General features: G+C 35.4%; 1 protein-coding gene across 1 annotated transcript in view; it reads right to left on the reverse strand.

Moving 5' to 3' along the window:
* Positions 1-12496, reverse strand: part of ABCA13 (ATP binding cassette subfamily A member 13) — a 482687-nt gene that overhangs the window by 241960 nt on the left and 228231 nt on the right. Inside the window, 2 exon segments of the mRNA XM_078151686.1 lie at positions 448-537; positions 5039-5288. Coding sequence (XP_078007812.1) covers positions 448-537; positions 5039-5288 — 340 coding nt within the window.

Raw genomic sequence — 12496 nt, forward strand, 5'->3', positions numbered from 1 at the left:
CTAAAAATATATCTAAAAACTATACAATGAAAACACGAAAATGCTAAAGGTCCCAAGGGTCCTTTCCAAGCCTTTCAGTAAGTCTAGACTCAATCTTATTCTTATGTACCAGTATTCCATAAGGGTCAATAAAAATGAGCTCATTTTTAATGTTTAATGGATATTTCAATGTTTCTAGCTCTTAGCACTTTTGAAGAGATTAGATGCTAATATTTTTATTAATTAATCAGTGTTATATTAACATACATTGTGCATTTACCAAAAGAAATGAAAATAGTAATTATATTGTTTGTTTTCAGTTCATAACCCATGGTAATAACCATTAATACAAGTCAGGAATAATTTAGCTATTTTTAATAATTTCCATTTCACTGACCAGAATTCACAGCACAGAATAGCTAATATGGTCTGGAAAAGAAGCAGTAACAGTTTTCTGTTTATACTTACAGATCTGGCCTAAAATTTGCACACAATGCATCCTGGACACCAAAGCTTCTCAAAAGGACACTAGAAAGACCTGTATCCTCACTTTCACTGCTATATGGGAAGACAATAAAACAGAAGTTCTGTTAGTATCAGCTTTTGATCTTAAGCACACCAGCAACTGATCTATACCTAGTTTCTCAATTTCTACTATTCTGCACTTGGCAAAAGCCAAGACGAAGTCTGCCAGTTACTTAAAGAAAGTTCTGCATTAGAAGCAGTTTAGATTATTGTTACTACAGATGTTGTGGCAGAGAATGAGACTGTTTTTGCCCGGTAAGAAGTTATGTTTTAAACACATTATGAGAATTTAGACTTTATCCCCTGTCCTACTTATATCAATTTTCTGATCAAATTTTTGTTCATATATAATATAAAGATAAGCTTCAATACAATCATTGCCCAAGTTATTAGAAAGCTCAAACTTAGTGAGGTGTGAATTAATTTACTCTCACCTGAAAGCCTGAGATTATAAATGTAAAGTCTTTCTTGGCAGAAAGTAGATGACATATGTAGCATAGCCTTCAATCTAAGTGATTTTTTTTGTCCTATTAGCATAGGAATTTCCCAATATGGAAACTCCCTCTGCCAACGTAAGGACCATTCATCTGGAACTTATAGTCTTAGAAGGATTTGTGAGAGATTAATAGGTTATGTGGCCCCCCAGCTAGTATGTCAGAGACAGGACTAAGATGTAAGTCTTCCTGACTCCATGGACAAACCTATAGCCTCTTTGTCATGCTGCTTCTTATGAGTGATTTAAACAACTTTTAATAGTGGTGTTGTTATATCAATTGGGTACACCTCATACTCCATGAGGAACCACCCTCGTTTGGAAAGTCTACTGTGAATAGCTAGAAAAGTATACGAAATGAAAATGAAAAGTTTTACATACTAGGAAATAGATATTCAACAGCTATTTTCTAAACTCTAACTGTAATTAGCATCCTAAGTCTGAAAAAAATTATTAGTGAGAGAAATTCTTCCTGTATTACATAAAAATTCAAATAATTCTAAAGAATTTAAGATTTTCTGGTAACACTGCAAGCCTATTATAGATTCCTGGCAGATATGGCCAGTCATATACAAAGCTAATATATATATATTGAAATTTGAAGTAAAGATCTGTCTTGACAACTATGCAATATTACCTGTGAGGAAACAGTCTTAAACTTTACAGTAAACCAGGAGGCATTTTTACAAGTGAAGAGAAATATTTTCTCTTAAAACGTTGCTTATTCAAAAAGGAGGTAATGTTTATTTGTGGCATCTATCTTGGGGAATGTTCTGTAGCCGACTTCTGAAAGTCATGAATCCAAGAGGAAATTTCAAAGACGGTTAAAGTATCTTCAAAAGACAGTTAGATGGTGCAGTGGATAGAGCACCAGACTTGGATTCAGGAAGACCTGAGTTCAAATCTGATCTCAGACACTTGACACTTACTAGCTGTGTAACCCTGGGCAAGTCACTTCACCCCATTGGAAAGAAAGAAAGAAAGAAAGAAAGAAAGAAGAAAGAAAGAAAGAAAGAAGAAAGAAAGAAAGAAAGAAAGAAAGAAGAAAGAAAGAAAGAAGAAAGAAGAAAGAAAGAAGAAAGAAAGAAAGAAAGAAAGAAAGAAAGAAAGAAAGAAAGAAAGAAAGAAAGAAAAGGAAAGGAAGGAAGGAAGGAAGGAAAGGAAGGAAAGGAAGGAAGAAGGAAGGAGAAGAGGAAGGAAGGAAGGAAGGAAGGAAGGAAGGAAGGAAGGAAGGAAGGAAGGAAGAGAAGGAAGAAAGAAAGAAAGAAAGAAAGAAAGAAAGAAAAGAAGAAAGAAGAAAGAAAGAAAGAAAGAAAGAAAGAAAGAAAGAAAGAAAGAAAGAAAGAAAAAGAAAGAAAGAAAGAAAGAAAGAATTAGTAGAACTGGATTGTGCAACTATCAATAGGGGAATTACTATAAAGAGAATAATAATAAAAGATTTTATATATATATATGCATATATCACTTTGTACTTTAAATACATTATCTCAATTAATGCTCCCAGAAAATCCGGAGTGTTCATAGTACAACTATTAACTATTATTGGACAACCTAGATTACAAATGAGAAAGCTGAGGCAGAGAGGTGAAATACCTTGTGTAAGAATTCAAAACTAGCAAGTGACAAAGCTGAGACTCAAATAGACATCGTCTGATTCTGAGTACAGAGCGCTTTGTACTGCAACAGGTTATATCTCCAGTGTAAGATACTGGAAAGAGAGATGAGACAGACACACAGATACAGAAAGGAAGAAAGGTAGATTGACAGATGGTAGATAGACAGATAGATAGATAGATAGATAGATAGATAGATTGATAGATAGATAGATAGACACAGATAGACAGATAGATATAGATGATAGATATCTTCAACTTAAAACTATGAATTTTTCCACTTGAATATGTTTTGAAATGTAGATTTCTATGAAGCTATCAGAAACAGGAGGAATAACCCTTAAAAAAGCAGATTTATAAGTGCACTAAGGACCCAACAAAGGTTATGTATGAGGTACTAGTGAGAAAATTTCTCCAATTCAGTGCAGATTTTACTTTCCTGCAGAGGAAGGAGGTACAACAAATTAGAAAGGCTGTATACTAAGAAATTCTGGTTGGAAAAGGACCATCATGAGACCCACAGGCTGATCCAAAACTTTCCTAGTTGAAACCAAACTTTAATATGAACACTCTCCTAAAAAGATCAAGAGAAGGGAGTAAGTATTTATACAGTGCCTACTGTGTGCAAGATACTGTGCTGAGCACTTTACAAATACTAAATCATTTGATCTTCGTAACACAACCCTGCAAGACAAATGCTGTGCTTATTCTTATTTTACAGTTGAGGAAACTGAGGCAAATAAAGGTTAAGTGATTTGCCCAGGACCACAGATTTAGTCAGTTTCTGAAGCCAAATTTGAACTCAGGTCTTCCTGAGTACAGACTCAATGTTCTAACCACTGCACCTCGTAGATCCCCTGAAAAGGGGAAGTAAAATGTTAGTTTAAATAGGAGAAGCACTAAGAAGACAACACCACCTTCTCTGTGTTTAGAAAATAATAATAATCTAACCTGTGAGATGGAGACCAAGCTTTGGAGCAAACCTAAGCTTTTTCAAACAGTACTTAGAAACACTGGGACCAAAGATGGAGAACTAGTGATATAATAAGGAAAGTTCCTAACTCTGATAGGAGCAGAATTATATAAAAAATTACTATTAAAAGTTCATGTTTCATAAGGTATGTAGTCAAATGTACTGGTATGCTTTAACTTTGTTTATTCTGTCTCTAAAATATGTACTTCCTTTATAATCTTATATAAGTTATCTGCCAAGATTATTTAACAATTATTAAAATATTTTAACAAATAAAATTATACTTGGTTGAATATTTAATATTTATGAAAGTATTTCATAATTACTTTTAATATCTCAAGTAACCATGATTCCATGCATATAGCCTACATTGATGAAGATTCCACCCACTCTATACACTCTACAATACTATAGTGTTCGAGTGTTTCTAGACAGTTATGTGGTGTATTGGATAGAGTGGTAGACTTGGACTCAGGAAGACCAGAGTTCAAATCCTGCCTCAGACACTTATTATCTATATGACTCTGGGCAGATCACTTAATTTCTTGGCCTCAGTTTTCTCAACTGTAAAATGGGGAAAACAGTAACATCTACCTCACAGGATTGTGAGGACCAAATGATATAACATAAAAAGGGCTTTGTAAGTCTTAGAGTAATATATAAATGTTAATTTGCTATTTCTAATCTAATTCAACACATACTAGTGATCTCTCTGGTGCTAAGCCTTTCACAACTTAGGTAGACTGTTCATTAGATTACAGAAATACAATCTGAACTCTGCTAAAGTTCCATTTTCTTTAGACTTTCCCAAAAATATGTACCTCAGGTATAGTTTTTGAGAACTCTGAGTTATCTCCACACAATGGTGAATCATAAGAGTAGGATATTACTGGTGAATCTAATAGCTATAATAATAAAGAGTATTTCATGGAAGAGAAGAAATAACTAGATTATGTCCTATGTATGTATTCAGAATCCACACCTAGGGAAAAATTGGTCAATTTATGGATGAACTTAAGCAGTTACTTAGCAGCTGCTACCCAAATTGAAAGTATGGCCTGTGGGAGGAAATAAACATCTCCTAGAAAAGGAGTTATTGACCTTTTTCTGTTTAGATGTCTAACGAAGCTTATGGACTCCTTCTCTGAATAATATTGGTAAATACATAAAAGAAAACACATGAGTTGGTAAAGAATCCAATTACAGTAAATAGTTATCAAAACATTAAATAGAATAAAAATATAAACATAATATAATCAAAATAGCTATCAAAATATTTTTTAAAAAACTGTGAGATCATGGACCTCAGCATATAAACGCCTGCAGAGGGTAAGACTTTCAAATTCAATGATACAAAATCATAGTACACATTACATAAATATTTAAAACGTTTTCAAAAGGATAAAACTATTAAAACCTATAATTGTCAGGCATTAAGACTAATATGATTCTCACCTAAAAAAATATGCTTCTTCACTGTCATAATGCCCTGGTGTCAATTTGAGTGAAGGGTAATCAGTAACTAATGGCTTCACCATGAACAAGCCCATTGCTAAAGCCACAAAGAGAACAGGCAGCACCAGGTCTGACAACGTGCCTTTCCAGCCCCTCCTGGTGTGGTGAAACCTCTTCATGAGTAGAGCAGCCATCTGGGTGAGAAGCAGCGTGCTTCCTTGAATGGACTTTATCTCCCTAGGACAGTTGTCTGCAAGAAGAAAAGTGCAAGAAAAATTCAGGATGTAACTACAAATGGAAGCAAAACTCCTGTCTAATGCTTTGTTTATTCCTCTGGTTTAGTCACAACTCCACTGTTGAAGGTCAGATCAGAGCATGGATGAACAGAACAGTAAAAATACGCAGGAGTATTTCAAAAAAGGGATAAACACTTCATTTGAAAAGAAAACAAGTAGTCTCTCAGGGGTATCTGCTCACTGACAGCATGATACCTAAGTCTTGGACTCATCCATAGATTAAACTTTCCAGCGGTGGGGAACCTGCAGCCTTGAGGCCACGTGTGGCCGTCTAGGTTTTCAAGTGCAGCCTTCGACTGAATCCAAACTTCACGGAACAAATCTAAACAAGAACAAAAAACTCAAAAGTCTTTTTTTCTCTGAAGTTTGGATTCAGTCAAAGGGCTTCACTTGAGGACATAGAGGGCCATACGTGGCCTCGAGGCTGCGGGTTCCCTGCCCCTGGCAAGTATGAAGTTAAAATAACTGAGCGAAGGAGGAAAGGAGGGTATTTACTATAGAAAGTATTTGTCTCAGATTCCAGACTATTTAACCCTAAGAACTGTTTGTCCAAACTTAATTACTAAAGGGAAGACAGAACCAAGGGAGATACAGAATCAACTTGAGGTAAAACAAATGCTGATAGGGAGATAGTATCTTTCATTTTATTACTATGGGAACTCCTAGATAAGGTAACTACCTCTACCAATATATTCTGGCAGCTTCTTTTCCACTTATAACCTTACAAAGTTGACTAGAGCAGAGGTTTCCTGCCACTCCCAAGTGTGGCAGGAAACAGATGAAAATGCACTTGGGAAATATTTAACAAAATATACAAAAAGTACAATAGAATAGATAATTAATATGGGGTTTTCTAAGTTAACATGTAGTGAACAGGGATCCTTATGTAAGGTATAGTAGACCCCGGTTTAACAAAATACATAAAAAATACAACAGAACATAGATAATGTTAATATGGGGTTTTCTAAGTTAACATGTAGTGAATAGGGATCCTTATACAAGGTGTAGTGGACTCCTTTTCTACTGAGTTTAACGTTCCTGGCCTGGAGCATTAAAAGGTTAAGTGCCTTGCACATGATCACAAAGCCAGCATGTGTCAGAGGTAGGCTTGAACTCATGTCTTCCTGATTCCAAGCACAGCTCTTTATCTACTCTTTCATGCTTTTTATGCCTCTCTTTGATCCCGATGTATACGCATTGATCTCAATACTTTAAATTATATTTGCAAGGCAAGTGTTCTTGCTGTTCAACCCACAGATGAGTTTTTGAGCTGGCAGAGAGGGTAAAGAGGTCATAGGATTCAGACATAAAAGGGACATTGGAAATCATATTGGGCAGTGTTTTCATTTTACAAATGAAGACACTTAGAACCTGACAGGGAAAGAGACTAGTCCTAGGGCATGTAGATCCTAGCTATTGTAGTAAATAGTAGAACTAAGATTTGAACTCTGACTCAAAATCAAAAGCTCTTTCCACTATGTCACTGGTTCTGTTCTTTGATTATTCTGATTTCCTTCCCCTGACACAGGTCCCAGAATGATGAGTCTCTCACACACTCTCCGTATCGGCACATTATTTTACTCTTTCCTTTCTTCCCTCCACTTTTACCTCTTTTCTCTTCTTCCTCCATGCTCCCCTGATCTCCTATAATACCCTATACTCTGAAACAGGACTCTGTAGCCATTAAAGCATCTTAGGTCTCAGGTAAAACTCCTTTCAATGGGCCATCACACAGGTTTAAGATCACTGAGATTCTCTACCAGAAGAAAAGATGACAGTATTATAACTGTCATACTGAAGTGTACTAATCAAGCGCACTCCTAGGAAAAATAACTGAAGACGCTAATATCCCTTAATTGTGACACATTCAAAGAGTGCAAACTTTCAAGGCAAAGAATGAGCTGGCGTTTTTAACAGAGAAAGCAGGAATTTCCCACTGCTGTGGCTGTGACTTCTATTTCTACACACACACACACACAAACGTCATCATCATCATCATCATCATCATCATCATCATCATCATCATAGGAACCCTCAACCTTTGTTAGGCTCTAGCTGTTTCCTTTTCTTTAAGTCTTCATTCCTTTGCCACAGAGAAATGCTGAAAGCTGAACCGTTCTACTTAATGCTAAGTAAAGAAAGAAAAATGTACAACATTGACCTATTAATAGAATTACCACACTATTGCTGGAGTGGCCAAACAGAGAACACTAAAGAACTCTACAAAAGAAAATAAGCCACCCTAAATCTTCACTGCATTAACTATAAGAGACACAAATAAATCCTTTGGAAGTAAATTTTGTGCAACGTCAGCAAAATGAAGGTGAGCCACTGTAAATGAGTACTGGCATAAATTATACCTGAAACTCAGAACAAAGCATGATCTACCATCTGTAGCAATACATTTCCCCAATGGTACTTTCTAGAATATTTCAGAAAATCCAATAAAAACTATGTTAAAAGAAAAGGAAAATTGACCCAACAGAAAAATAGATGTGCTAAATTGATTGTACAGCTCATACGTACTAAACTGAAAATACATTTCATTTAAAAAAGCAGTGCCCATCTTGGATGAACCAAGTTTTTCTTAAAGACCTTTTAAAAGAAACAATTTCATCTCTTTAATAGAGATATTATCTATAAAAGCATAGCCAGAAAGAAGCCTCCATGGCAGGCTCTAAGGACATATTTTTGAACAAAAATGAATCCTTGAGAGAATGAAAAGCTGAGTTTCAAAATGGAGTCAATCACTAATGTGGTTGAAATGTGATATTTAAAAGTTTTACAAGAGCAGTTTACATTTCACATGAGATGTGATCCACTGTCTATTCCAATACATATAAAAATTTCTTCTTGTGGCAGAAGAGTTAGTCCTGAATTCAAGTCATTCTGGCACTACTCTGAAATAATAATAGATAACTTGTGAATTCAAGAGTATTTATAATAAACTAATAGGGAAATATCTTTTACATGACTGTACAAGTATAACCTATATTAAATTGCTTACCTTCTCAATGAGAGGGAAGACAGGGAAGGAAGGAAGAAAGATAATTTGGAACTCAAATTTTTTTTCTAAATGTTAAAATTTGTTTAACATACAATAGGGAAAAGAAAACATTAAATAAGTAAAATAGAGAAATAAAAAGAATATTTGTCATGAGAATGATAATACCAAAGATTGTGTTGGGGGAGAAAAATGCTGGCAATAACAGATAAAGGAATTACTTGTATTTTATTCATTGAAATAAATTATTTTAAGTTAAGATCACCATTGATATTCAATATTAAATTTTCAATAAAACACTGAACTTTTTAAAGGATTAAGGAACATAAAGAATACCAGTTTACTAGAAATTCACTAAGTAGCCATATCTGAAAACACAAAGTGAAACAGAAGGTAATTTAATCTAATTCAAACAAAAAGAAATCACTTGAAATTCCCACCTCCTTCATTTGAATTACTTAGATAATTATCTGAATTGTCCATTTTATTCTGGCTATGGAAAATCATCTCTATCATAGCATGCTACCCATGACATGATCCTACAGATATAGATACACGTATATACAGATAGATAGATAGATAGATAGATAGATAGATAGATAGATAGATAGATAAATAGATAGTTAGATAGATTTACTACTTATTCATTTGATCATAAATGTAGAGCTGGAAGGCACCTTATAGTCCATTTAGTCCAATTTTTACAGATGAGGACACTGAGGCACAGGATTGATAAGCAGCTTGCCCAAGGTAATAGCAAGAATCAAAAGCAGGACTTTAACCTGGGACCTGACTCCAGAGTCACTGTTCTTTTAGCTGTACCATACTGGCTTCAGCAAGAAAAACAGTAATTAAACTTCATTCTATCTCTTCCTCCTAGCAATTTGACAGTTGCGGTTAAAATTTTCCTTCTAGCTCCAGATTCTCAAAAACGTCCATCTCACAGCCCCAGGAATAACAGTCAGGAAGGCAGGGACAGAGCCTCTTGGCCCAAGAGATGTCAACCATGGAGAGGAAAAAAGAAAGTCCAAGTGGTAGAGATTCCTGGACACCTGTAGACATTTTAAACCCAACATGGCCCAAAACTGAACTCATTATCTTTCCTCCCAAACCCTCTCCTCTTCCTAATTTCCCTATTACCATTCAGAGTACCACAATCTACTCAAACCTAGGTTTCGTCCTCTCTAATTTATTGTATCAATCTATTGTAAAGCCTGTAGATTCTTTCAACATCTCTCAAACACACCTCAAACCTAGGTTTCATTCTCTCTAATTTACTGTATCAATCTGTTGTAAAGCCTGTAGATTCTTTCAACATCTCTCGTACACACCTTTTTTTTTTTCTTTTGACTATGCTACAGCGCTGGTGCAGGCTCTCATCACCTCTTGCCTGAACTATTGCAGTAGCCTTCTGATCAGTCTCTCTGCCTCATATCTTTCCCCAATTCGGCTGTCAAATTGATCTTCCTAAGGTGCAAGTCTGACCATATCACCCCATTATTCAATAAATCCCAATGACTCCCTATTACCTCCAAGATCAAACATAAAATACTGTTTGCACTTAAAGCCCTTTACAACCTTTCTAGAAAGCCCTTTCTATCTTTCCAGTCTTCTTTCAATTTATTCTCCTTTACGTAGCATGCAATCCAGTGACATTGGCCCCTTTGCTGTTTCTCACGCTGGACACTCCATCTTGCAACTGTGTACATTTTCATTGGTTATTCCCCCATACCTAAAATGCTCTATTTCCATGTCTCTATCTTCCAAATCCCCTGGCTTCCTTCAAGTCTCAGATAAAATCCCCCCTTCAGTAAGAACTTTTCCCAGTTCTCCTTAATGCTATTGCCTTCCCTCTGAGATTACTGCCATTTACTCTATTTGTATCTTGATTGTACATAGATGTTTGCATGTTGTCTTTCTTATTATAATGTGAGCTCCTTGAGATCAGAGATTGTTTCTGCCTTTCTTTGTATCATTAGCACTTAGCATACCTGGCACATAATAATCACGGCAAATAGATGGTGTAAGGGATAGAGTTTTGCGCCTGGAGTCAGGAAGACTCCTCTTCCTTAGTTCAAATCTGGCCTCAGACACTCACTTACTAACTGTGTGACCCTGGGCAAGTCACCTAACCATGTTTGCCTCAGTTTCCTCATCTGTCAAATAAGCTGGAGAAGGAAATGGCAAACCACTCCTGTATCTTTCCCAAGAAAATCCCAAATGGGGTCACAAAGAGTTGGACACAACTGAAAACAACTGAACAACCATATAATCATCATCATCATCATCATCATCATCATCATCATCACTTAATAAAATGCTTGACTCCATTCTGAAAGAATGGAGAGAGTTCCTTAAAAAAAAAAAGTCTTCAGTAACTATGTCCTGTATTTCAGCTTTGATCTTCTTTCTAAGCACAGTTCAAGGGCTACATCTTAGATTTCACCTTGTTACTCATACTTAATCATTCCACCATCATGTTCTCCTCTACCAAGGAAAAGTACATAACCAAAGTCCTAAGCAATGGACTTATAGCCGTTTTAATTCACCTGATAATCTGATTGTCTTGATCAATTCTCTACACAAGTTCAAGGCCGCTAACAAGTAGGCTTGTAATTTTTGAATAGCCCCATAACATAATACTCAGGGCTGTTTCCTTGAAACAACATGATGGTCAGGGTAAATTGGGAATTATAATTATGGATATGACTGCAGTCCATGAGTATAATTGTGATCATAAGTCAAATAAGACAATTTTTAACAATTAGTTCAGTGCTTTAATTTTATAAGCTTAATTATTCATGAGGACATTTCTATGAATTCTAGGCATAAAAATTTAATAGAGGGTTGATTCATTATCATAAACTCTTCTAGCCTTTTCCTATTTACATGTATGACCAGTTAATATATTTAGGAGGCAAATTATATTCCTCATCACCAAATATGATGCTTGCCTTTTCCTACAGAATATTTCAAAGCAACTACGGCTGTCATCTGCTAAAATTGAGGATAAACATTAATCACTATACATTTAAATTCAGCATGAATCTTTTTAATATCATTCTATGATAAATGAATGATCCTTACACAGCCAAATAGTACTCACCTTTTATGACCCTAGACCTTCTCCTTCTCTTTTTCCATATTCTTCTATTACAAACTATTTACAAGGTAGTATTTAAATAGCTAATACAGACACATATGATAATAGCAACAATAATAGCAAGAATTTATATGGTGCCTACCATCTGACAGGCATTGTGCTAAGCACTTTATAAATATTATCTCATTTTATCCTCACAATAACCCTGGGAGATTAAGTGTTATTATTTCATTTGTTTTATGGCTGACGAAACTAGAGTAAATAGAGGTTAAGCAACTTGCTGAAGATCACACAGTAAGTCTTTGGGGCCAGTTTTGAACTCAGATCTTCCTAACTCTAGGTTCAGACTCTCCACTGTACCACCCTCATCTCTGTAAATACATACCTACTATCAACCATACTCATAAGCTGGTAGGACTAGAATCCAGTTTTCTGACTTTAAAACTAGTATTTGTTTTAACTATACCAATATAATGCCCTACTCTGATGAATTGTTTTGGCATGGGAGCATAAACCTAGGGACCTGAAGACTATACCAAAGATTTGAAAGCTTTGGCAAGGTCCACAAAATGGAAAGAATTTCAGTATGGTTTTAGGTACAGATTCTACTTACTGTTTGAGGACTAGTCTACTAAAATATGAAGAGGCTTAACAATAGAAGGTTGACTGACAAATGATGACTTGTTCTGGCCAAGCTAATCCATGAAATAGAGAAAAATAAGACAATCCTCAGATTTAAGGGGTTCCCTTTTGTTTCTTCCATGACAGAGGCAGAGTAACAAAAATGAGGTGGAGGCCAAGGGTGAAAAAACACACAGTTAGCTAACCCGTGGCGGGGCGGGGGAGGATGGAATTATGAAAGAAAAATCACTATTACTCCTTTCAAATACTTTGGTCTAGCAATTCTACTATATGGTACATACCAAAAGGAAATTTTAAAAAACAGTAAGATAAGTTCCAGATAGATAAATAGATATAGACATGTACATATGTCAGTATGTACATATACACATTTATATACATATATTTATAAATATCAACATATTTGTAGCAGC

The sequence above is a fragment of the Phascolarctos cinereus genome, unplaced genomic scaffold, assembly GCF_003287225.1.
Source record: "Phascolarctos cinereus isolate Bilbo 61053 unplaced genomic scaffold, phaCin_HiC Scaffold_4;HRSCAF=312, whole genome shotgun sequence".
Classification (NCBI taxonomy): domain Eukaryota; kingdom Metazoa; phylum Chordata; class Mammalia; order Diprotodontia; family Phascolarctidae; genus Phascolarctos; species Phascolarctos cinereus.